This window comes from Alosa sapidissima, chromosome 6, assembly GCF_018492685.1.
Source record: "Alosa sapidissima isolate fAloSap1 chromosome 6, fAloSap1.pri, whole genome shotgun sequence".
NCBI lineage: Eukaryota > Metazoa > Chordata > Actinopteri > Clupeiformes > Clupeidae > Alosa > Alosa sapidissima.
Window position 1 is genome coordinate 7,325,281 of NC_055962.1, and position 26,232 is coordinate 7,351,512.

Sequence of the window (26,232 nt, forward strand, 5' to 3'; positions counted from 1 at the left end):
AGGAACGACAGTGCACCAGTCGAAGCCCTCAGCGCATACAATAAAATGTCATGGTACAAAAGAAAACATACAGAAAGAAATAAAGGATGTACACAGGGGTTGAAGTGGCATTTTACTTTAAATACCTTCTGAGATACATTTAAACCACAGATGTGCAGAAAAGGATCCAGGCTTTTGGGAATCCCTTTGCAAACACTTATGAAGTCATTGTGAGCCTAGAGACTCTGGTGGGGGATAGTCCTCCGACTAGTACTTCAAAAACGTCAAGAATATAAGGCAGGTTGACAAAAGTGTTTAAACCAGTCCGTGTAAGCACTTATGAATGCTAATGTCTTTCAGAGATGGCCCTGCACAGATTTGTCACATGATGACCGTTTCTGTGTGCAGCGAGTAGGAGCTGAAGCTCTGATTGGCTGGCCTGGCTTTGCGGGCGGGACTTGGGGGACGGCTCATGGGACCTGAATGGCTGGAGAGCCTGGGGCGGGTGGAGCCTGTCTGGCTGGCCCATCTGGAAGGTGGGCGCTGATTGGCTGGCCGGGCAGGACGGGAGAAGCTCCGCCTTGAAGGTGCTGGAGAGGACTCGCGGCTGACCTGCAGGGCATTGTGGTTCATTAATGCTTGCAGAAAATATTTACATTTGTCTATTATTGTTGTGTGTGTGTTCTTGTGAGAGTTTGTGTGTGTGTGTGTGTGTGTGTGTGTGAGCGTTTGTTTGTGCATGTGTGTGTGAGCATGTGTGTGTGTGTGTGTGTGTGTGTGTGTCAGCTAAAAACTGTGAGGATGCACTTGCCGGCGGTGTGTGAGAGACTCTGCTGGCTGGCCGCTGCTGTTGCTGCTGAATGTCCAGCGTGCTCAGTAGCTCCACCAGACCGCTCTCCTCTCGGCTAATGCCTGTTCCGTTTCCGTAGTAACCCCCGTTGCTGTAGCAGCCCCCATTGCCACTGCTGTGGCTGCGGCGCCGGCCCACGCTCGGTCCATTTAGGACGTGCTCCACCATCCAGTAATCAGTGGCCGGGTCGCCCCCTTGGACCGGCACCCTGCCACCGGAGACGTCCCGGTCCCTCCTCTCGCCCCACTGCCCCCCTCGCTGCTGCCCCTGGGTGGGGGTGAGTTTGGGCGAGGAGTGTGGAGGGGGAGTGGGGCTGGGGTTGGAGTAGCGCGCGTGCGCGTGGGAGTGTGAAGGCGTGCGTGCATGTGAGCGGCGGGGGCTGATGGGAGAGGAGCCGGTGGTCACGGTCGGTGGAGGGGAGGGCGCCACCACGCCGGCATCCGTCAGCAGCTTCCCCTCGTTCTCCTGAAGCATGGCGCCGAACTTGCGCAGCACCGATGGGCTGCCCTGTTTCCTGTCCAGGGGGGCGGACTTTCTGTCTGATGATAAGGAACGCTGCTGGACATGGCCCAGGGGGGAGTTTTCGACATGGCGCACGGGTGGCCGGGCTCCAGGAGTCGCGCGCTGGTCATAGTAGTCCAGTCCCTGAGGGCTGTCATAGTGCACTGATTGGTTCCTCCGGTTCTCAAACTCCTCACTTCTGCCACCTTGCCAGCCAGAGACAACCCTGCAGCAGAACAACAGTGCACTGAGTATGAGGAAGTTCAGTGTTTTCAATCGTACATATTTGCTAAAATAAAGAAAAAAACAAAAACAATGTAGTAGCCTAGCCTACTCAATATAACCTAACATTGTGTGTTCATTCATAGATTATTGTTAAAGACCTAGGCTGGCTAATGAATATTTTGTATTCAAGATGTATTTTCTGTGAATGACCATATGCTTGTCAACTGAACGAAGGTCCAGAAACACATAGCCTAGTTCACGTGATTTGTAGCCTAACGACATTACCATTTTCTCATTGTCAATATGTTTTTCTCCGGTCCTTCAGCTGCTCACATTATTGCATAGTTTAAACGAACTGATCATTAAGAAACTGTTGAAACGCGTCGAGTGTTTCTTTTTCGGTTAATTACTTTGGTGTTTAGGCCTCTATCAAAAAACACAGTAGGCTACTGCCTGAACTTGCGTTGCCATAGTGACAAAGCGCATATAGTTGCCAAAGCGCATGGAAAGTTTTTCCTGTTCGGAGATGCAACGTAGGCCTGATTTAAGAAGAGGACGCGGCATTAAATTCTGTTCGATTGCAAAGCGGTTTAAAATCGCCGAAGTCTATTAACAATTAATACGTTAAGTATATAGGCCTAATATGTAACATACATGTGCTACATTCGACATTATCTCGTGCGTTTTCAAAAACGACTAACGTGATCCTTGAATTCATTAAACCAAGTTGTGTGAAATCATAATCTGAGATGACATTACGCTGTTATTGCAGTTACTTAGTCTTAGAGTACAAGAATCTGCGTTGAATGTAGGCCTACATGACGTTTTTAATTTCCACATAATGTGAATGTACGCTTTTAACATGTTAAAGTTCGAGTAGTAGCCTAGAGGCTGTGTCCTTGCAAATCATGTCGGTCCATGGAACAAACATAGCATGACCGACTCTGACGTAAAATAAGGATAACGTTACTGAACCCATGTAGTCTATAAATTGTAATGGAAGATCTGAAAGAGACACCACATAGACAAGTCGGATTCTCTGCACTATTAATTTTCAGCATAGCCCTACTACTTCTTTACTGTATAAAAATAGACCTTTTGCTATTTTGGCTGCTGTGTTATTGAATGGAAAATTTCAACCTTTCCCTCCTGGTATTTTTTCTTTTTTTCATATTCAAAAATAGCTAGATTGGTTCTGAAACTGGTTTTAATCATCATGACTGATGTTAGCAAAATAAGGCATAAAACACATGCTACTACTTTGTCTTGATACTCTAAACTATTAGAGATTGAGCATCAAATAGATGAAATGAGGCAAAAAAAATCCTACCTTTGAGCGTCAGGATCATAGCCATTCTTTCGCTTCTGTGGAAAAGAAGGCAACACATAGACAAACTGAGCCATACAGTAGGATTGGGTTATAGGATTGAAAAATGAGTGTTGTGGTTTAAGTGATAAAGCAGCTTAGCCAACACCCAAAATGGTTGACTCACTGTTTTGGCATTGCTCAAGTTCTGTTGGTTCTTCCCATGCCCCAGGTATCCCTGCAGAATCTCCAGGGTGGGATCCATCCCCGGGTTGCTAGGGTAACCATCGCTATAACCATTGTTGAGCTGATAGCCACAGCTTTTGCCAACGGCAGCGGGCAGGTTCATGCCAATTGGGCGCTCCACATTGCCATGGCTATGGCAACCGCCATTGTAGCGGCTTGAGTCCTTGTTTGCAACAGGTAGCAGGGTGATGTCATTGGCCTGATTTGGCATGGCACCATCGTTTCCTCCTCTGCGAGCAACCACTTCATTGTAGAGCTGCAACACACAACACAACATTCACATCCATGCAAAAGTCTTACCGGTATACTGTAGGTGTACAGAAATGATAGCTCGTCATGGTTCAGGGTAAGGTGTAGAATCTGTGCTTTGCAACTGTGCTTCTATTGTCAAAACAAATAACCACGGAGTGGAGAGAGACACCAACCTCATATGCACACAAAATCTGTGACAATAATTCTGCTCAATCTCTGTCTCTTTACGTATGTGTGTGTGTGTGTGTGTGTGTGTGTCTATTTGTCTGATTCACAAGGGTGGGGGACAAGTCTTGTTCTTGAGCGGGTGCTTTGTGAGCATGTGCGTCTTCGTTCCAGGCCGTTCCGCTGTTTAATGAGTCCGTTAGTATCGGCTTACAAGCGAGTGAGAGTCCATGTGCTGTCTGCCAGTATTCACACTATGCCTTAAAGGCTCGTTAACAAGGGTCAGAGGTCAATCAGGAGCCTGCTACATGAAGTCCGACTAGCCAAATGAGATTCATACAACTCATAACAATTTTATTAGAGATGGGATTCTAAAAGGCTGTCTTTCATTATTTCTGTGGGTGTGTATGTGTGTGTGTGAATGCGCATGTGTGCATGAGTGAGAGGATCATTGTGGGTGTAGTGTAAGTATACTGAATGTATATGTGCATACCTGTGAATGTGTGTGTGTGTTTGTTGTGTGTTCATACAAGAGAGGTAGTGTTGATGTGTATAAATGTATGTGCAAATCTCTATATGTGTGCGTGTGTATACAGCTCTGAAAAAAAATTAAGAGACCACTGCACATTTTTCTGATGTCATCCTACAGTTGCTGAGTGACATTCAAATGAGTTGACAAATTTGCAATGGTCTCTTAATTTTAAATATGACCGCCAACTCATTCGAATGTCACTAAGCAACCATAGGATGACATCAGAAAAATGTGCAGTGGTCTCTTCAATTTTTTCCCGAGCTGTATGTGCATTTGAGACAGTGAATATGTGTACACGTGCTAAGGCTTTTGACTGGGCTTAAGGGTTCGTTTGTCAACAAATTTGAGTAGTGGCTCAGGAATGGGGGATGTGTAAAGTGAGGTGGGTCCAGAGTGTGTCTGTGTGTGTACATGTGTTTCATGGAGTGTGTGTATCTATGTATTAGTGTGGGAGTATCTCCGCATGTGATTCACATGTGTGTGTGTGTTTGTGTGTGTGTGTGTCCACCCGTGTGTTTCTCACCTCTTCTATCTTGCGCTGCATGTCCTGCAATTGTTCCTCCCACTCCAGCATCTCTGAGTCAAATTCAGGCCTCTCCCCCACCCACACGCCACGCTGCAGGTCCAGGGCAGCCATTCTGGTATGTGTGTGTATGTGTGTGTGTCTGTGTGTGTATGAGGGAGGATGTGTGTGTGTGAGAGAAGAATTCTGTATGTATGTGTGTGTTTAGGCAGTTATTTCCTCAATGCCTCTTGAGCTCAGCTCGATTCAGTAATGTGTGGCTTACAGATTTGTGTGTGTGAGTGCGAGTGTGTGTGTATGTGTGTGAGTGCCTGTGTGTTTGTGTGTGTGTTATAGGGGTCTTGGTGTCGTAAGCCGTTGGCGCTGTCGAAGGACACATAGGACAGATTAGAGGTCTATAAAACCATGACAGAAAACATCAATCAATCTATTCCTGCCCAACGAGTGGAAACTGAACTATATGCATATAAGAGTGAATTTTACCGAAATTTTCAAAAGCAGCTCAAACGTCTGAGTTGGGTTTCTCGTGCATAATGCACTAGGTATTTCAGCGTCTCCAAGATGCGTCAACGGAGAGCGTGACCTGGAGGAACGGTGGCCCCTGTTTCCCAGATATATACCATGCGCATTTATTACTGGCATTGAGTAAAGGGGGGGATTTCTGCCGTCACGGAACCCGACACCCGCGAGCCCCGGCTGTCTTTCCTCCAGAAAATGCCCGAATGTACCACTATGCGTGATGTAAGCGCGAATATATTTTTACCCCGAGTAACTATGGTCTTCTCCAACTCTGCGCGCGTGCTGACACCCACAGAGTGAAGTAAATAAACACTACATGAAAATGAACCATCTCGACGGAATTGCCCAGTGTGTTTCGAGTTTACATATTTTTAAAATCTCCTTGGAGTGGATCTTTATCATGGCCACAAACTGACATAATATATGTATGCGTATGATAAGCTTTCCTTTGACATTAACGCCCTTCATCAGTACAACATAGATGGATTTTGTCACTTAGATGCAGCACAAAGCTTAATTCAAGTTCAGCCCTTTAAAAGACTTACCCTCGTCTCGTTGTGTTGCTTCAACTAGTTCTGTGATATTCGTAGCAGTGTTTTGTGAGGAAAATAGTCCAAGTTATAAAGTGTTTCCAACAAGACATACAGTATTCCCCAAATACACTAAATGCCTCCGTCAAAGTCTTTGCGAGCTGCCTTGTCCTTTGGCTATCCTTTAGGACAGCACGAGACTCTCTGAGTGCGAATTCCGTCCGACTGGCGTCCCCTTCTCTCCCGCTCTAGCTGTTCGTTATGTGACGTAGGCTCGAGAGAATACGACTTTTAAGTAGCCCGGGTAACGCCCCCTATGGCAGGTGCCTCTTTTTCTGGGTAAACAACTTCGGGGTCCAAGGGGCCCACCGGAGCTTACCCCGCGCGGCACCGGAGCCAGGATCGAGTGTCATAATGTCAGATTTATTCTGGCATTTGCGCTGAATGGGCCAGGCTGTCGTCACTCCTTCGCCAGGTTATAATTACTATCAGACAAAGTGTTTATGAGGCTATTTTCGGCTCGATATTGCGCCGCCGTACATTTGGGTGAAGCTACTGCTCCGTTGTTGCTATTCCTCTTTGGGAGCGTGGCAGATTTGTATCTAGTGACCTCTGCCTGCCTTCTCGTTCTTGGCTTACGGCGAGCCCTTTACTAGCAGGACCTTCGCATCTCAGGACGTGTGCATAATGTTTTTTTTTTTTTTTCGGATAGGCTTTCCAGAGAATGCACGCATGTCAAACTGGCGAGCTGTCTTCAAATTTTAATGGGTTATTTCTATTGCCAGCCATGGCGTTTATTTATTTTGACACTTGTCATCATTGCGCAATGTGCCCGTGCGTCATTTGACTCTCGCGACCAGTGACCCAAATAACTGACCAACCGCGCTGAGGACAAGGCCGGTGAGAAAAACAAGGATGTTCAAGCAGCCTCCATCTGCATCCCAGAAACCACGAAAATCGTGAATTTCAAAGCTAATGCAATTGCAGCCCTCTCGTTAATGAATCACCAGTGGACGGGGATGTGGGTGGTGGGAGGCGGGGGTTGCAATATGTAACTTATATGTAAGGCAGGCTTGTCTTATCTAAGTCAAATCCTAGGGACAACACCTAGGCAAACGAAAATATTTCCTTCATAACCACAGTAGGTGATTTAAAGAGACTGGAATTCATGTTTGCACAAGCACAATACCTACAGTGCACCATGTCACCAGTGACAGTATCCCACTAATGGATAGCTGCTGTGATCATCAGAGAGGACCTTTAAGACCTGATGAGGTTGCCACACGCCAGGTAGAACCAGACATCTGTTTGCTTAAATTATCTTAATATATCTTCGACTTCAACCAATAGACAGGCAAAGCCAGGCTAGGCTACCACAATTCCTGAAGTACTGTAGCTTGTGCAAGAAGCTACTGCAGTACATGAATACTGTCTGTGATCACTTCCTTAAGACAGGCTATGACTTGTATGAGCTTCAAACATGACTTGCATACATGAACATGACCATGGATCTGGTCAGTGTTGAATTTCCAGCAAACATGGCTTAAAGTACATGAATATGTACAGTAACATGACTTATGTTGTATAATAAACGTGTGTATTCTGTAATATGTGCTAAATATGAGCACATGTAATATGTTGTCTCTCCATAATCACACTGCAGTCACTAGTCACTGAGTGTCCGTCAGCAGCACCAGCTGTGTGGGGGCCAGCAGGGTGAAGGAGAGGAGCCTTCACGTGTCACCCAACGAGGCCAGAGCATAGAGCCACCTGTCCCCACATACCAAAGGTTAGGAACCCGACGGTGCAGATTAGTATCTGTATCATCACACACACACACACACAGTCACATGTGCACACAAACACACACACACACACACACACACTGAGTAACATACACACACACTCAGTCACACAAGCACATAGTCTCTCTCTCTTTCTCTCTCTCTCTCTCACTCACTCACTCACTCTCTCTCTCACACACACACACACACACACACACACACACACACACACACACAGTATTAGCCTACTCATTGCTTAAACAGCAGCCCAAAGGTGATGATACATAAGACATTTTTTTGAGCCATGTTGCTGGGCAACCACATAACTAGTTTCCTTGTGTTCTGATTTGATGGTCATTGCCTGCTGATGATTTCTGAAGTTCACAAAAAATGTTACTCAATGGGAACATGGCAGAACAAAAATCCCAGGACCATTGTCCAGCAACATTGTTCAAAAAGTTGCCTTTTTTATCATCAGCCTAACATTCTTGTCAGAGGTGTTACTAAGACCCTCCTGAGGAGTGTTGGTGAGTCACAGGTGTCAGTGTATGCCAGTGAAGTGTCTAGATACTCACCTTTTACTGTCAAAACAGACTGGGGGTATGGACAGAGCTCACTGGCCAGCTTGAATTCTGGGAAATGTAGTCTGGAACTGGGATGCATGAGTAAAGCCTGGGGATGGGTCTTCTGTACTTGTGTGACCATGACAGTTTTAAAACAAAACAAAATAACAACAACAATAACATGGATGAATGAAATGTATAGCAATGCGAAATAATAAAGAGAGTGAGCTCTCTGAGACTAGAGAACGAAGAAGAGGGTGAAGAGGAAGACGAGTTTGAAGATTGTGGCATAAGAGAGGGATGAGAAGAGCACTAGCATCAGGATGAGCAAAATGATGGGCTGAAACATCTGCTGAAAGAAAGAAGAAGAAACAACACAAACGGAGAGAGAGAGGGAGAGAGAGAGAGAGAGAAGCAGAGGAGAAGGTATCAGTGAGGCAAAGTGACAGGTCTGCGATTTTCAAACAGGTTCTCACTCACTCTCTCTCTCACACACACACACACACACACACACACACACACACACACACACACACACACACACACATTAACTCATTGAATGCCAAGCTGTTTTCGGAAGCTTTGTCCTAGAGTGCCAGCAATCTAGACCATTGTTGATGATTTTTGTACAGCCACAGCATATTCTGTGTTATAGCTATGAACACATACAATGGCTCGCTTAAAAGGTGATCAAAGAGTGGAGTGCACGCACATCTCCAAATTTAAACAGGTGCTGGATAAAAGGCTTAGCCGACAATTGAAAAATAAAAAGATATCCGCACACTGTTTCTATAAGCTCCCAGAGTGGTTTATTAACACAACGTTTCGACCAGAGGTCTTCGTCTGACTCAATGAGTTAATGATTTTATCTGAATCTTAACACTGGCGGAGGTTACTGATCCAAACATTGATGGAAGTATGTTACGGGTTTAGACAGGTCTGATCAAATACAGAATGCTTTGCACACACACACACATACACATTTAAACACAAACAAAAACACTTACATGCCTACACATGCACACAAACACACATTGACAAGTTGATATAGGATACTCCACACATCATCCTGCAAATGCATCAGGTACAGTCAGAACACAGAACACAAGTACACCAAACACATTGATACACACACAACAAACACATTGATACACACACACACACACACACACACACACACACACACACACACACACAGATAGATGTATTAACACACACACACACAGAACATATGCACACAGACGTAGCACATAAATAGACGCGCGCACACACAACAAACATTTAATACACTCATGCTTACACATGCACACAATGTATACCCTACTTACCCACACACATACACACATCACACATCACACACACACACACACACACACACACACACACACACGACAAATAGGTAGATGCGTACATACTTACCAGTTTATAGTAATACACTCATACTTACACATGCACAATGACATTCAACTAAACACACGCACACATACTCACATAGATAGGTGGGTTCACACAAGCATGCAATGACACGTACACCCTACTAAACACACACACACACACACACACACACACGGTCAGCACATAGATAATAGTGTATGGACACTCACAGACATTTAATATACTCATGCTTACACATGCACACAATGACACGTACATGTACACCCTACGACACACACACACAGACACAGACACGCGTGCGGTTAGCACATAGATAGACGCGTACACACACTCACAGACGTTTCCTCGGGGTCGCGGCCCTGTCCCCTGGGCGGCTCCAGGCGTTGGATGAAGCCCTGCAGATCTCTCCGGAAGCCCTTCATCTGGCCGTTGATTCGCTGCAGCAGCTCCTGCTCCCGCCCACTCCCACTGCCCGCCTCCGCTGGCAGCTCGTCCTGCGCCATCAGACTGCCGTTCACAACGGACGAGGAGGAGGAGGAGGAGGAGGACGCGCCGGTGTGGGCGTCGGTGATGATGGAGCTGGTGTCGCTGATGAGCCGCTCGATGGTGCCGCCCAATCGCTCGGCCTCCTGGCGGATGTCCACCATCTGTTGGCAGCCAATAAGGGGCTGCCGGACACCGCCGCTACGACCCAGGGAGGAGGATGGCCGGGAATCAATGAGAAACTGGGACCAGGAAGAGCCCCCGGTCATCAACACCTCGTCTGGGTCACTCTCGCCGCCCACGGGTCCCTCCCTCTGGCGTGAGGACGGGTGCGTCTCGACCTCGCCGGGCGTGGGACTGTCGCGCGAGCTCACCGAGAGGTCAGAGGTGGAGGCCGCCAGCAGCGGGTCACTCATGAGCCGCCGCTTCTCCGTCTGCAGCTGCAGGACCTTGCCGGCCAGAGCGTTGACCTGACGGCGGGCCGCGCGCAGCTCTTCCTGGACCGACTCCGCGCCGCTGCCGGGCCCCCCCAGGCCGCCCGCGTCCCTGCAGCGCAGCGTCTGCAGCTCGGCGGTCATCCGCTCGTTGCGCTCCTCGGCCTCAGACAGGTTCCGCCGCAGCAGTTCGGCCTCCTCCTCCAGCAGCAGCAGCTGCTCCCGGAGCTCGGACAGCCCCGGCCCCTGCGGCCGGCCCACGCCCCCTCCCCCTCCGGACGCCTCGTCACCCCGGAGGTCGCTGAGCTCGGCCCGCAGCCCGCGGTTCTCCACCTCCAGCTCCACGATCTTCCTGCTCAGCGCGTCGGCCTCCTCCTCCACCAGGCGCAGGCGGAGCTTGAGCTCGGCCTCGCGGGTGCTGGGCGGTCCGGCGGCCTCGCCCTTGGGGTGGAGCGGGGTGTGCGGCGGGTGGCTGGGGGGCAGCTCGCCGTAGAGTGTGCGGTACTGGTGCAGCTGCTGCTCGGCCGCCTCGCGCTCCTTCTCCACGCCCACCATCCTCTTCCTCAGCAGCTCCCCTTCCTCGTTCAGGAAGGCCAGCTGGCAGCGCAGGTCGTCGCTGTCGTCGTCCTGACAACGGCACAAACAAGCACAATAAACAAACAGCATGGCACTGCATAGCTGACACATTTCTGGGAGGTGATGGAGGAAGGTGATGTAACCTCCTCATGTTCCATTTGGATTCATGTCAACATAATTACATTTCAATTTTGTCTTCTGTCTATCTATAAGAGACTATGTCCAATTGTATTTATTGTATTGTATTTTTTACAATATTGTATTGTATTCAATATTGTAAAATATTTAATGTAAATTCAATACAATATTGTACTGTATTTTTTTACTTGTATGTATATGTGTGATATGTTTATATTATTAATTGACCTGTCGCTAAGCGCCCCCCTTAGAACGCAGATGAGCCAATGACAGTCCAGCCTCAACAGACTCAGCTCGAACAACTCCATAGGAAACAACAGGAAGGAGGCATAAAATGATTTATTTCCTCAAAAAACCCCGATGGATAACTATGATCAAACGTTGTGCATGGGGGACGTGTAATACCGGTAGCCGGTACACCGAGTGGCTAGTAAACAAGGGTATATTTCATCAACAGTAGCCTACAGGACGTCTCTTGCATTTGCAACAGCTCGACATATTGTAGGCTACTAAGCTGTAACACCATAATTGGGGATGAATAAAGTAATCTATCTATCTATTTATCTATCTATCTATCTATCTATTTATCTATCTATCTATCTATCTATCTATCTATCTATTTATCTATCTATCTATCTATCTGTCTGTCTATCCAACACATAGACATTTGCGCATTATATACGGTATAAAATAACACTACATCTCTGCTAACAGCATTGACATAAGTGTTATTCCTTCCGTGCCCACGCACAGTCAGATTTAGTGGCAACATCACAGCCACAACCAGAAACATGGATACAGCGTAACAGCATCATGAGACCAAACCAGCCACTTCTAGCAATCAGAATCCTTTTCTCCTTAATGAACTGCAATGCCAGTGACAATACAGGTGACAAAGGTCATTGCACTGCATACAACAGTAGTAACTATTATTTCTAATATCTGCACAAACTATACAAGTCTTTATTTCTGAGACAGAACATTTAGGTGTAATAGCCACAACACCACCATTATGATAGGAGTCAACAAACCTGTTAGGTAAAGGCATCTCAACTGTGCTACACAATACTCCCACCTAGTGGCTTAACTCAGCACCATAAAGCTAATAAAACTCAACAAGCTGGCCATCCATCATAATAATAATCCATTAAGGATAATCAGACGTGGGTGATTAAGACAGGCTTTACGGTAAACCTCTTTGGATAAGGGATCATGAAAACAGCACTAAGCTAATAACCTCAAATCACAATTGCATGTGTCTGCAGTAGGAGTTTGTTTGCTTGTTGGTGTGCACTGTGGGCAACAATACGCCAGAATGCACAACTACATTATGAAAAGTGCTATGTAGCCTTACAAGAGAATAATGAAGACCTCAGTAGTGATGAGAACAGAACCTAAACATTATCTGTGTAAATGCTTCCTTTGCTCATTGCAGTTACTTAAATATCAACCTAATGTATGTGTTCCTAATGTACAGTAAAATAGTACATGCAGGCCTACTGCATACCTGAACAGATGAGAACGATATAAGTACCTCAGTGGGTGTGGTTCTGCACACCTGAACAGGTGAGAACTATATAAGTACCTCAGTGGGTGTGGTTCTCCTCTCAGACTTCTCTTTACTGCCTCTTCTCTTCTGTGGCTGAGGCAAAGAAAACATTTCACCAGTTCATCAGAGACTGTTCTTCCATCTGAAGACAGTGTAAAGTTACGATCACTACGAAAGTTATGATCACCATACATTCTTTATGAAAGACAAAACTAAAAGCATAACTTGTTTATACCTGTATAGTAAGGTTATTTTTAGTTTAAGAATAAGAAAAATCATTTCAATATTCATAGTCTAATCTCCAGGCTAATGGTTATAAAATGCACAGTCACAGTAAAACACATCTGTCTTGATAGTACCCTTATGACTGAGCTAGGAATTATCTCAGCGATACAGAACCAGATTATTTTCATCGTTATAATATGACTGACTCATCCATGAGACAGAATGATTGTCCTTCCACTGACACCAGCAGTCTCCTTCCCGCTGTGCCAGAGCTAAATATGGAGCTCGAGTCAAGATCAAATTTGCACTGAAGGGATTTGACTACTGTTTTTATTGCTGTAATGTCTGGATAAATGGTAGTGTTTTTGCATTTTGTCCCAATTTCTGTATTTTCTCTGATCCTGCAAATGGAGCTGGGATGAGAGAACCTTACGACTTGTCTGACTTCATCATCATAATCATCATCATCATCATCACCATCCTATCTCCTGGCCTGACATGACCAGGAAATAGCAGTGAGCTAATTCAGTATTTTTTTTAAGGCAATATTTTTGTTAATAAAAATATTACATGTCCAACGTAACATAATGTTAACATTAAGTTGTTAACAATATATCTCACATTAGATTGGTGATGGCCAGCAGACAGACCAACGGATACCCTGTCTCTATTGAATTACTGAAGCTAAGCAGGTGTGGGCTTGGTTAGTACTTGAATGGGAGACCTCCTTAGAAAAATAAGTTGCTGCTGGAAGAGGTGTTGGTGGGTGTCTAGTAGGTGGCAGTGGCACTCTTCCCTCTGGCCAAAACATCGATCCCAGTGCAAACTGTACTGCAGGAGATGCCGTCCTTCGGATGAGACGTTAAACCGAGGTCCTTACTCACTGTGGTCATTAAAGATCCCATGGTACTTATCGCAGAGAGTAGAGGGTTCCTGGTGTCTTGGCTAAATTCCTGACATGGCTCATTCAATCTGGCCCACTAATCATCCCCTAGTGTAACTGGCTCATTCATTCAATCATGCCCCACCTCAGGCTGGTGTGTGGTGAGTGTTCTGGCGCATAATGGCTGCCGTGCATCACCCTGGTGGTGCTACAAATTGGTGGTGGTTAGTGAGGTATCGCCCTTAACTGTGAAGTGCTTTGAGCGCCTTGAAAAGCACAATATAAATGCAATATGCTTTGCACAGTCCTGGCTTGGACAATGGGAAACAAGCAAAGTAGTTCGGACTTCGGGAGCAGACAAGGGAGGTGAGTAATTGTTGAGCTAAAACATTGTGACCCTTTTGCTAGAACGGAGGATCTGCACTGTCACTATATTTTTGTCCCATAAATAAAGTATAAAGTGTCTCACCACTTTGTGCTTCTCCACCTCGCTCTGCAGGGCCTGTTTGGTCACCTCCAGCGCGATGAGTTTCTCTCGCAGGGTGTCGTTCTCCTCCTCTGTCTTAGTGCGCTTCTCCTCCACCTTCTCCAGCTCGTGATGCAGACGCACAGACACGTCCTTCGCCACCTGCCACACCGAGCATTTTACTTCTTCTTCTTCAAGATATACTGTGTACATGTATAAAAATGATCTTCTAGGTATACTATACTACACTACACTATACTATACTCTATTATCAATTGGATATACCTCAAGGACACCTCCTTTTACATCTGCCACATAAAAACAATACACTCTGTTTTTAAAATGAAGAGCTTGTTTCCAAAATGTTTCCTAAAAAGTCATGTGACTTAATTGTGTATTTCAGGTAATATCAATGAAATTGCAGTTGTATTATTTTGATTGAGTAAAGATAAATCAAATAACAATACCCAATAACAGTTCAACTGAAATGACTTGGAAAACCAAATGTAAAAAAAAAATGATTTATGGAAATTCATTAAAATGGAGGATATAGCGTTTTAGAACCAAACTCTTCAAATATATACATCACAATACTGTGATTACATATAAAAGTATCTACTAGCTATACTATGCTTTACTATACTTTACTACTCTATCTACTAAATATACCTTATGGATACCTCAATTTCCATCTGTCACATAAAAACAATATACTGTTTTAGAAGGTATACTATCTTATATAAGTAAGGGATAATGTATAGAACGCCGGTCTTATTTTCCCAATGACAGGCGTTCTATACATTATCCCTTACGTAGAGTATACCGTAACTACTAACTACTGTGCATACTACATGTTTTCTACCAGATGTACTGCACTACACAGACATCTGCTTTGCCACCTGTCACCCACAAAGACCACAAAGTTTTATCCTCCACACCCTGAAGAAGATGCAAGCTGACACGATGGTGTCATTAGCTCAGTATGTAAAAGGCTTTTTAATTATTTACACCACTGAGAGTCTGCACACCTACAAGTATATTTTAGACATTATGAGGCTCCTATTATGAGGAGATGGTATAAATGAGTGAGACAAACGAGGAGATAAATACAAATGACTTGAGGGGACACGTCGGTAGGGATTCTCTCTCTCACACACACACACACACACACACACACTCACAGACAGACTGACAGACAGACAGACACTATACTCTCTCTCTCTCTCTCTCTCTCACACACACACACACACACTTGCTTTACATGAAAAATGTGGGAGAAAGGCTTGTTTTAATAATTTCCCTCACACTCGGTTGCGATCAAGAGGGTGAAGTTCTTTTATCTTTGGTTGTGACATAAAAAGCCCGCTCTAGGGGCTGTGTAGGGTTCTATTATAGCAGATCCTACACAGGAACCCCTGATTAAGTCCAGATATGGCTGTTGTTGCTCATCACAGCCACAGCCTCCTCCTATGATCTCAGGTTGTACTGGGTCACTCCCAATAGCAGGCTGACATTTCAACTGATCTCTCATCTCTCTCTCACACACACTCACTCACATAGGCACATTCTCTCTATCTATCTCTTAAACACACCTAACACACGCGCACGCACACACACACACACACACACACACACACACACACACACACACACACACACACATGCATACATGTCAAATAATGTGCAGTCATGAACGAGACAAGATCTCTTGCTGCTAAAACACAAAAGAGGAGGCACTCCCACACCCCACAGTAAACACAGTCGCGCGCACGCGCCTCTGTGCGCGCACACACAAACGCACAGTCGCACACCCATCCATCTCTACATACAGACACACTGATTGGCTAGAGGCAAACCTTAAGTTCCTGCTCAAGGTTCCGAAGCACTTCATCGTCCACCTCCCCACTCTGTGCAAATCGTGCCCGTTTCCTTTCGGCCTTTCGAAGGCGGTATTGGAGGATTCGGCAGCTCTTGTTCGCTCTCTCGAGCTCTCTCCGCATTTCCTGCAGCTGGTGTGTGTCCTCCTCGTAGAACGTATCGCGCATTTCATCCATTTCCGCCCGCATCTCATCGATCTCACACTGTAACCACAAACAAACATATCACAACCACAAACGCAGAAATGCAGAAATGCAGGCATTTGACCATCATGAAAGCAGGCAGTCGTAATATGAAAACAACGATGGGATTTCCTCATACCTTAAGATCCTCATTTTCATCCTCCAGTCTCTCGATCTCATCACGAAGGGCCCTCTCCTGCTCAGTTCCGGGTTCGGCGTTTGAGTCCTCCGCGGCCGGTTCCGGTGTTGAGTTCGTTTGCATTTTTCTGCGTCTCTTGAGTATTTTGCTTAAGTACAGGAGTTCGGTCTGGCCACACACTCCGGCGTTTCCCCCACACGGACTTGCACTACAGCCCGCTGTGGCCTCCTCCTCTTCTTCCTCGTCGTCCCTCGCCCCTCTTCCCCTCAAGACCCGGCTCGATCCGTCTGGTTCCCGGTTCCTCTCGGAGCCCCTAAGACAGGGCAGGCGAAGGTATCGGCGAGAATCCGGAGGATGGTGGATTCTCTTCTCGGTTTCAGACACCGGCACGGCCCTGGGAGGTTCTGCCGCGTTCGTTTCAGCACCATCCGGCTGAACAGCTGCCGGATTGGCTTCCGCCTTTCCGCGATGAACCGCACTGAGAGGCACGGACACTCTGTGATTTTTCGCTCCGAGTTTGGCTGCAAAGCTTGCAGGGCGATAGCTTTTCGGTCTGGCAGCGGTTTTATCGGCACCGTCTCCCCGGCGAGTCAGTGAGGATGAGGCGAGTAGATGTCGTGTCCCCGCCTGGCTCCCGATCGGTGAGAGATCCGCAGCGCCACCAGTGGCCGTATTCATCACGTCACGTTCAGTGTTCATGCTTTGCTGGCTTCTGTCGCTGTCTGACAGAGGGACCTGATAAGCGACAAAAGGGGTCTTTAGGTTTAGTGTCATAAAGTGCATGCAAGTTGTATGGCTGTGGGCATGTTTTGGTTATCCTACGACATTGACGTTCCAGATAGATGTCCTTATTTTCATTTATTTTATTGCCTACGTGCTCCTGTTCTTCAAAACAGTGTCAGGTTTAACGTAACGTAGCCTAACGAGGGTCTAATACCCATCATAATACCCTGACATCCCTTAAACCAGTGGTTCTTAAACGTTTTGTCTGGCGACCCCCCCCCCCCCCCCCAAAAAAAAAAACATGGCCCAAGTCTCGCGATCCCCTTCTAACCGGCGGAATTTGGTTTTGAAATGTTGTGAGATGCATTGGAAGCAGCGGCGAAAAACTTCTCTCAGGTATGGACAATGTCAACATCAAAGGCATTATGTCAATGTCAGCCTTTGACTAAAAACCTTTACAAAAATGTCTTTAATCCAGACTGCAAATCATTTCGCGTTTCTCCAATATTTTTGGCGACCCCCCCCCCCCCCCCACACACACACACACACACAAACCGGCTTAAACCTACTTAAACTAAACGAGACTAACTATTTTCTTATCCTGCATCCTATCACAATGTTCAGATTATCCAAACAGAGTTACTTACACACATTTGAAAGTGAAGGTGGGACATTAGTGCAGTTATTGTAGCATGCTCATGTTACAGAACTTTTTAATAGTCTGAACATTTCATTTCGGAAACTCTTTGGCCTATGCAAATAACACATTGCAATCACCTATATAGGCTAATACAAATATAGACCTATTCTTACCCGAGACACCAGTGGAGGTTCTGTGAAGCTAGATAAGAGCTGTACCAGGCGCCACAGTCGTTCTAAAGTAACAGACTATGTCAAATATTCATGAGATGATGTCACAGCCATCCAGGAAGTAAACAATCCGCTCATTCACGTCGAAAGCAATGTTCTTGTGTTGCAGCAGACAGGACGCAAGGAAAAGCCGCACCAGCTCAACAAATGCCTGTACAAAACGTTTACTAATGCGTTTCTGCCAGTATTCCTTAACCGATGTCCAACAACCAAATAACGAAAGGCAATAAAATATTCACTCACAACACACCATAATATCTCATTGTGTACCACAAAGGTAGTTTATTGTATTGTACAACCAGTGGATCCTCCTGAACTTGGTAATGTAGGCTTACATGTCATTTAAGCTTGAAAGAATACTGTGAATAACGTCTCTTTAATCCAGGCTAACATTCCCTACATAAATGTAGCAGTTTATTATGTTTTAAGAATAAAGAACATATGAAATGGTGTACTGTATGACTACAGGTTGGCTAACAACAGTACTTCAAGTTAACACTGGAGTATGCTAAAGACTTTTGGATCCCTCCAGCAATAAGTCCTCAGACTTTCTTGTATAATGACGTCAATGTCAAACAAACAAACAAACAACATAAAGTATGATATACACGGACAATCAAATTTTTGATGCAATAAGGATTTTTGGAAAACAACAGATGTTTATTGATTTCATATCACAATATGATAAGATAAGATTGATTTCATATCACAATATGATAAGATAATCTTCTTTTACAGGCTAACAGACTGCTTTATTGATAGCAAAGTGTTCTATGAGAGTCCTGATTTTCAAATCTGTATTCATGTGGGAGAGAAACTTAGTAAAACATGTTGTCCTAACTAACTAACAGAAAGCCTTGAGGTGAATGTGTTAAGGTTGACCACTGGCAAACTTTGGAATTGTTGAGGTGTGTGTGTGTGTGTGTGTGTGTGTGTGTGTGTGTGTGTGTGTGTGTGTGTTTGTGTGTGTGTATGTATGTGTATATAAATGTATGGGTATGTGTATATGTAAGTGTATGAGTGTCTTATGTTACATCTCTGTGTACATAATGCTCTCTGTTGTACATAAATGCTTTTCTGCCCCCTCATTGGTTGGAGCTCAGCGATCTCACTCCTCCTATTGGCTGGAGCGATTTGAAATCTCCCATTCTCATTTGCTGGCGTGGTATGGTCTGCGTCTGGCGGGCCTCACTCTGATGACAGGTCTCCGTGCGGGACCCGCAGCTGGGGGAGGAGGGGGCGGGGCCATGCCCCCGCACTGCCTCTGACACGCCTCCATGGACAGGAAGTTGTTGCCGTTGCCTTGGCAACCACCGAACCAGAAGTGGGTGCAGGTCCTCTGGGAATAGTCGAAGTGGAAGCGGGAGATCCAGTTGAAGCAGGGGCCCAACTCACGGGGTAAGGTGCACACGTCACCCTCAGCTGGGGGTGCCATCTGGGGGGGCGGTATAAATATGAATACACACACATGGATGCCTGGGGCACATGGAGATTGGAGAATGAATGTAGGATGGACAGACACAAACATGGGATGAATGGATGGCAGAGTGGAAGGATAAGGATACAGAATGAGTGACTGAATGACTAAATTAGTGACTGACTGAGTGAGTGAGTGAGTGAGAGGATGGGTGGATTGCTTGATCGAGTTACTGTAATATCTCCCTGTGGCTTGATTGATAAAGCAAAGCAACGCTGGCAAGATCAACAAGGTCATAGAGGTCAGGTTGTATACATAGACGTTGTTCAGGCCATATACTAGAGCAGGGGTTTTCAATCAGTGGTCCGTGAGGACTTTGCTGATGGTCCCTGACCATGGATTCAGTAATGTAGTTGCAATGTGGGAATGAGTATTTTTGTTCAGTGGTGGTCCTGAGGTTACATAATTAGTCAGAATGGTGGTCCCTGGTTCACAATCAGATGAAAACCCCTGTACTAGAGTATGTTTCCTGTGGTGTAAGTCGCAATTGTATAAATAAGAGAAGTAGTCGGTAGAGTAGGATGCAGCCCAGAGAGAAGGACCAAAGGACACAATGGTGTGGAGGAGTGCTACTGTACCGGCGGCTGGTAGTCAGGACACCCTGCATAGCCAAAGCCCTGAGCTGCAGTCACCCCGTCCAGACAACAGCCAAACCTGCATCACACACAGATACACATACACACATAAACATACACTGTGTATGTCACATAAACACATGAACATACACGTATTTGTAACATAAGCATAACATGAACATATATAAACATAAGTAACAATAGCATTGATTAGATAGATAGATGAATGGATGGACAGATAGATTGATTCATAGATTGGTTGATATACTGTATGGATGGATAGATAGATAGATAGGTACTGTAGATAGATAGATAGATTGCTTGATTGATTGGTTAGTATATGGATAGATAGATAGATTGAATGATTGATTGATTGATTGATATATGCATAATTGACATATGAGAGGAGTGTACCTGGTCCTGACGCAGTCGTCCTGTGGGCAGCCCTCACCCCTGGGCCCAGAGGCTTCAGTGTGTCCGTCAGGGCAGCAGCCATAGTAGGACTGGGCGCAGTGGGGACCCACCACAGGGATGTAAGGCTGAGAGGGGCGGGCAGATCCTATACACAGTTAAGGACCTCATTTCAGTATTATACATACCGGTAGTCGTATAGCGGTTCATATGTGTTTTTATTAGTTTGTACACTCTTAAAACTACATTGTTTCTAACACATCTCAACGTCCAGATAGGGTCAGCACAGTTTGTGTTGTTTCTAACACATTCGTTTTAAGAGTGTACTAATGCACTAATGTACTGTCTGTTTGTGTTGAACTGCATAAATAAAGTAAGTATCTATCTATCTATCTATCTATCTATCTATCTATTCATTTCCATGCTATTAACTTGTTGATGTGAGTCTGTGTTGCTCAGGAGAAATACAAGCCACTTCTACTTCAGTTCTTTTTATATTTATATCAAAATTTGGCATGATTTTGAAAGGGTACAAATGGGTACAGTCTGTGCTGCTGTTTGAGCGAGTGCTACCTTGGTCCACTTCAGGTGTGTAAGGCCTAAATCCACGCAGAGAGCTCTCATGTCCCCTGGGATCTGCAACACTAGGAACCACTGAAATACACACACACACACACACACACACACACACACACATGCACACAAAGACAGAGTCAAAAGCAAATCACAAATTGTATATTAAAAATATATGTGTGTGAAATGTATGTCCTGTTAAAATGTCATTATCAGCTACAGCTATAGTTGTTGAATGAAAGTGCACACACATCTACAAAAAATGAAACAGGTGCTGGGTATAAGGCTGAGCCAACATATGAAAAAATAAAGATATACCCGCACACTGTTACAGTATAGTGTTCTATGTTCCAGAGTGTTCTATTAGTCTACAACGTTCCGATCAGAGGTCTTCGTCAGGTACATAAGCTCCCAGGTATACAAGGTATATAAGCTCCCAGAGTGTTTTATTAGGCTACTTTGTTCCGACCAGAGGTCTTCGTCAGGTACCTTGGTGACCATGGTGCACAGCGACACAGACACACATGGAATTGTGCACACATTAAACGCACACACTCTTTCCAACACACACACTCACTCTGTGGTCCAGGGCAGGGCTGTGTGTTGCAGCTCTGGACGGTGTAGGGCTTGAACTGAGAGGCACAGCGTTCATCTGGGTGCTCAAAGTGGTCTTGGTCCATACACACCACGCGCCTGTCCCTGCGTCCTGTTCCACAACTTTCTGAGCACTGGAGAGGAGAGAGAGAAGGCATACGGAATGAGGACAGAGGACAATATGAGCATTGATAGGCAGAAGTAGTTAATTAATGTTAAAAACACTGTAGCTCTACAAATAAACCTCAATCTCTCTCCCTTTTCCACTGCCTCTTTTTTTCTTTCTTTCTTTCTTAACTCTCTTTCCTCCTTTCTTTCCATAGTTACCTGGCTTTCCGCTTTCCTCTTTTTCTTTCCCTTTCCTTATTTCTGTCTGTTTTTTTCTCTCTTCCTCTCTCTCTTCCTCTCTCTCTCTCTCTCTCCCCATATTTACCAGGTTCCAGTGTCCAGCTCAGCCACGTGTTAGCTGATATGCTGCCATGCTGGCCTCTGACACGTCCTAACACACTCAAACTGTCTGGCACTTGTCATCTATTTTTCTTCTCCCTGTATTCTTCATCCCTCATCCATCCATCCTTCCCTCTCTCTCTCTTTTTCTCTCTCTCTTTGTCTCACTCTCTCTCTGTTTTCCATCTTGCTCCACACTGCTGTAGGGTGTATATGAAGGTCTTGTCATGCAGCAAAATTCCAAATCATTGTTTTGAGAAGCAAGGAGCACACATACAATGATAGAAAGGCTCAATCCCAAAGTGAGCCCTGAGGACTAAGGACCAAGGACTCACAGACTTAATAGATGTGAGTGAGTGTGTGAGGCCACAAAGGCTCAGATAGGTATAAATGGGTTTGGGACAGCACTTCACAGGATCACATGTTACCTTGGTGACGTTTCATAAAGATGTTGCTGACACTTGACGGTTTGGGAATTTTCATTTTAAGTTTGTTGCTTTTCACACGGCCACGGCACAGGAGACGGCTGCCTGATTCCACATTCTTTCAAACTCTTGTTTTACAAGCTGGTCGTGTGTCGTGCAGTTGTTTACCTTTGTAATTTTCGGATTTCCCTATGCTCTCTGCGGTAAACGTCACAACCCTTTGGTAATTCCCTTTAGTGAAGTCTGCACTGATGCAGACTCACGGAAAGAGTACGGTAAGTGTGTACTCAAACCCTTACACCCTTTGAAATGCAACATTGGGACAGCCCTAAGCCCTTACTAATTTCGTGAGAACACGTAGCAAAGTCTGTGAGTCTGTGAGTCCGGACTTTGGGATACGCATACGCACAATGGTAGACTGGCCAGAGTGTGTGGGTGTTAGTGAGGGAGCTTCAGTAGTTCCAGGGGGTTAAAGGTACAGTCCTTGATTCTGAGGAAGGATTTGTTGACATTTCAGCCCAATAGTTAGTTAAGTTGGATGTGTCTTCACACTGAGAAAGTCCGCACAATGGTCCAAAAACCGGAAAGCACTGTAAGTCAATCAGTATTAAATCATCTATTGACTAAATGTAAATTCTGCTAAAGGCCTCCTCCTGTATGGGCCTGTCATATGCCTGTATATGGCCTATATATTAGAGCTTGGGCCCTGTGAAGTGCTTTGAGACAATGAGAATAGTCTATGGTGCTGTTAATTAATATTAAATGAATGAATGAATGTATGAATGAATGAATGAACGAACGAACAATGACTATGGCAATGTTAATGATGCTAATTATAAATGAATGAATGAATAATTGACAAATGTTAGTGATATAGTATGAATGAATGAATAAAACAATGACTTGTTTATGGTGATCCTGTACATTGCACTTTGGTAGCACTTTTCACTTTTCACCACTGGTTGGATCAAAATTTGCATGGGCAACATTGGTGAAGTTCCTGTACATTGTGCATGACTGGTTAAAACTGAATAGAACTGAACTGTGCTTTACCAGGCTCCAGTCTGACACGTAGTAGCTGATGTGCTGGTGGCAGGAGGGCCTCTGGCACGTCCTCACTTCCTCTGGCCGAGGCAGTCCAGCACAGGCCGACTCCGGCAGCCTCTCGCCATGGCCGCCCACGCAGTAGACCTCCCGCTGTTGGGTGCCCTGTCCACACGAGGCCGAGCACTGGGGAGACATACGCACAATGGTAGACTGGCCAGAGTGTGTGGGTGTTAGTGAGGGAGCTTCAGTAGTTCCAGGGGGTTAAAGGTACAGTCCTTGATTCTGAGGAAGGATTTGTTGACATTTCAGCCCAATAGTTAGTTAAGTTGGATGTGTCTCCACACTGAGAAAGTCCAGACTTTTCTACAAAAGCTGGAGTCATTAATAAGCACGCACACACACACACACACACACACACACACACACACACACACACGCACACGCACACGCACACGCACACATACACACACACACACACACACACACACACAATTGATAATTATGGCCGTGAAGAGCAATCCGCTGAATTTGACAAAAAGGTGGATTAGAACAGAATCGAGGACTGTAGTTGCAAGGGATACATGGGACAGCATTTTGAACAGTGTTGCTGTGCAACCGCATGGTCGATTCCTAGCACTCTGATTTGATGATTGATTAAATTCCTTCAGATAAAAAAAAATGTCTGATAACAATGGGACAATGCCTGGACTTGCTCTGTAACACTTTCCAACAGCATTGTTCAAAAGCTGGGCTGTATCACCACCTCTGTGAGTATGTGAATACCATTGCTGTTAATGGGATATTGTGGCAACTCCTGAACACATGCACAATTACTATAATAAAGTACTAATAAAGTATACTCATAATCATATACGGAATATACTCATTTTATATACAGTATATACTCATTTTTTTAATGTTCGCAAAATGATAATGATATTGTAGAACAGCCTTTGAGCTTTTTAAGAAGGCTCTATAAAAAAAAAAACATATTTTTTCCATTTTTGGTATTGGTATTCTGTTGTCAGTCAGAAAACATAAAATGTTATGATGACATTTGCCCAAGGGTGCACAATAATGTGCATATTAATGTCATTACCGGTAGACTGATTACATAAATACAATGTTATATGGTGCAGTAAATTCATTCAGACATTATGGTGCATATTGTGAGTTATTTGTGTCACAACATCCAGTTACAGTATACTGTAGGTTATGAATAGGATAAATAGCTGAAGTATTGTGTACAGCTTTTAGATTAATATAGTAGTAGAAGAAGTAGTTTATAATTAACATATTAATAGTTATTATTATTAAATCACATGTTAAGGACAAATAGATCAACTGATTAACTAAGCCAAAGTTAGTTCCAGAAGTTGCTAAGTGTGTGCACACTTATACTTACATGCTTTTGACGGGGTAGTTAAAACAGACAGATTAAGTCTTCAAAAATAGTTTGGCTCTCATCAGCATTAAGAGCTATCCTGTCATGTGTTCTTAGGGAAGTTGGCGCTGGTGGAATTTGCTGTATAGTGGTGCACTGTGGTAGTAAGCCATATGGTGGTGCTGTTGGCAATTTGGTGTGTTGTATGGTGGCAGTTATGGTACTAGCACTGTGAGCTGCCATTGGTGTGGTATGCCATATGATGCCAATGGAAGCGATAGTTGAGTCTGCTGCTTGGGAGAAATATTGCTAATAGGAACACTGAGGCATTGGTGTGGAAGCACAGATGTGGTATGTAGCATGGTGGCAATGTTGGCACAGATGTGGTATGTAGCATGGTGGCAATGTTGGCACTTGTGTAGTGTACTGCTACTAGCATAGATGTATGATGCATGGTTGGCTCTGTTGGCCCTGGTATATGTTGATGGTACCAATGTGATATGTTATATGGTGACAGGGTGGCCACTACTGTATTCAGCACTGGTGTTGGGTGTTGTATGTGTGTGTGTGCTTTATGACGTTGGTAGTGTGTGTGTGTATGTGTGTGTGTGTGTGCTTTGTGATGTTGGTAGTGTGTGTGTGTGTGTGTGTGTGTGTGTGTGTGTGTGTGTGTGTGTGTGTGTGTGTCTGTGTGTACTTTGTGACGTTGGTAGTGTGTGTGTGTGTGTGTACTTTGTGACGTTGGTAGTGTGTGTGTGTGTGTGTGTGTGTGTGTGTGTGTGTGCTTTGCGACGTTGGTAGTGTGTGTGTGTGTGTGTGTGTGTGCGCTTCGTGATGTTGGTAGTGTGTGTGTGTGTGTGTGTGTGTGTGTGTGCTTCGTGACGTTGGTAGTGTGTGTGTGACTGACCGTGCTGAAGCTGGACACGCTGTACTCAGCGCAGGCGGCCCTGCCGCTGCAGTGTTTCTGCTCGTGAGGGCGAGTGAGACCCTGAGAGGCGCAGTAAGAGTCGTCCACCACACGGGGGAGACCTGAGCCGTCCGTCACGCATTGCACCGTGCGGGTCTGCAAGCCGTCACCACAGGACGCAGAGCACTCGGAGAACGCAGACATCGAGTATCTGAGACACACACACACAGACACAGGACAAAGAAACACACACACACACACACAGTAAACATGTATACATAGTACAAAAAACATTCCCAGCATCCTTACAGTATACTTAAAATTGTTCAGTTCTTCTCAGATCTCTCTCTCTCTCACACACACATATATAATGTCACATGCACACACACACACACACACACACACACACACACACACACACACAAACACACACACACACACACACACACACACACACACATACACACACACATGCA

At 45.2% G+C, this 26,232-nt stretch overlaps 3 protein-coding genes across 3 annotated transcripts in view; all 3 read right to left on the reverse strand.

The window, feature by feature from the left end:
- Window positions 1-99: 99 nt before the first annotated feature.
- LOC121710989 (serine/arginine repetitive matrix protein 1-like) lies at window positions 100-6,178 on the reverse strand. The gene is made up of 6 exons (XM_042094228.1): window positions 5,644-6,178; window positions 4,580-4,942; window positions 3,049-3,363; window positions 2,886-2,920; window positions 791-1,556; window positions 100-591 (listed from the first exon to the last, which is right to left on the reverse strand). The coding sequence occupies exons 2-6, from the start codon at window positions 4,691-4,693 to the stop codon at window positions 361-363; spliced, it is 1,461 nt and encodes a 486-aa protein (XP_041950162.1). The 5' UTR covers window positions 4,694-4,942; window positions 5,644-6,178; the 3' UTR covers window positions 100-360.
- Window positions 6,179-8,008: 1,830 nt separating this feature from the next.
- On the reverse strand, window positions 8,009-16,668 carry LOC121710986 (protein SOGA3-like). Its single transcript, XM_042094225.1, has 6 exons — window positions 16,324-16,668; window positions 15,981-16,205; window positions 14,128-14,286; window positions 12,587-12,643; window positions 9,706-10,914; window positions 8,009-8,327 (listed from the first exon to the last, which is right to left on the reverse strand). The coding sequence occupies exons 1-6, from the start codon at window positions 16,444-16,446 to the stop codon at window positions 8,214-8,216; spliced, it is 1,887 nt and encodes a 628-aa protein (XP_041950159.1). The 5' UTR covers window positions 16,447-16,668; the 3' UTR covers window positions 8,009-8,213.
- A 1,994-nt stretch (window positions 16,669-18,662) lies between these two features.
- Window positions 18,663-26,232, reverse strand: part of LOC121710988 (papilin-like) — a 12,464-nt gene continuing 4,894 nt past the window's right edge. The window contains exons 8-14 of the mRNA XM_042094227.1: window positions 25,757-25,967; window positions 23,472-23,648; window positions 21,530-21,680; window positions 20,953-21,033; window positions 20,383-20,527; window positions 19,972-20,047; window positions 18,663-19,351 (exon numbers count right to left, since the gene is read on the reverse strand). Coding sequence (XP_041950161.1) covers window positions 19,067-19,351; window positions 19,972-20,047; window positions 20,383-20,527; window positions 20,953-21,033; window positions 21,530-21,680; window positions 23,472-23,648; window positions 25,757-25,967 — 1,126 coding nt within the window. The 3' untranslated portion in view covers window positions 18,663-19,066. The remainder of the gene's footprint in view (window positions 19,352-19,971; window positions 20,048-20,382; window positions 20,528-20,952; window positions 21,034-21,529; window positions 21,681-23,471; window positions 23,649-25,756; window positions 25,968-26,232) is intronic.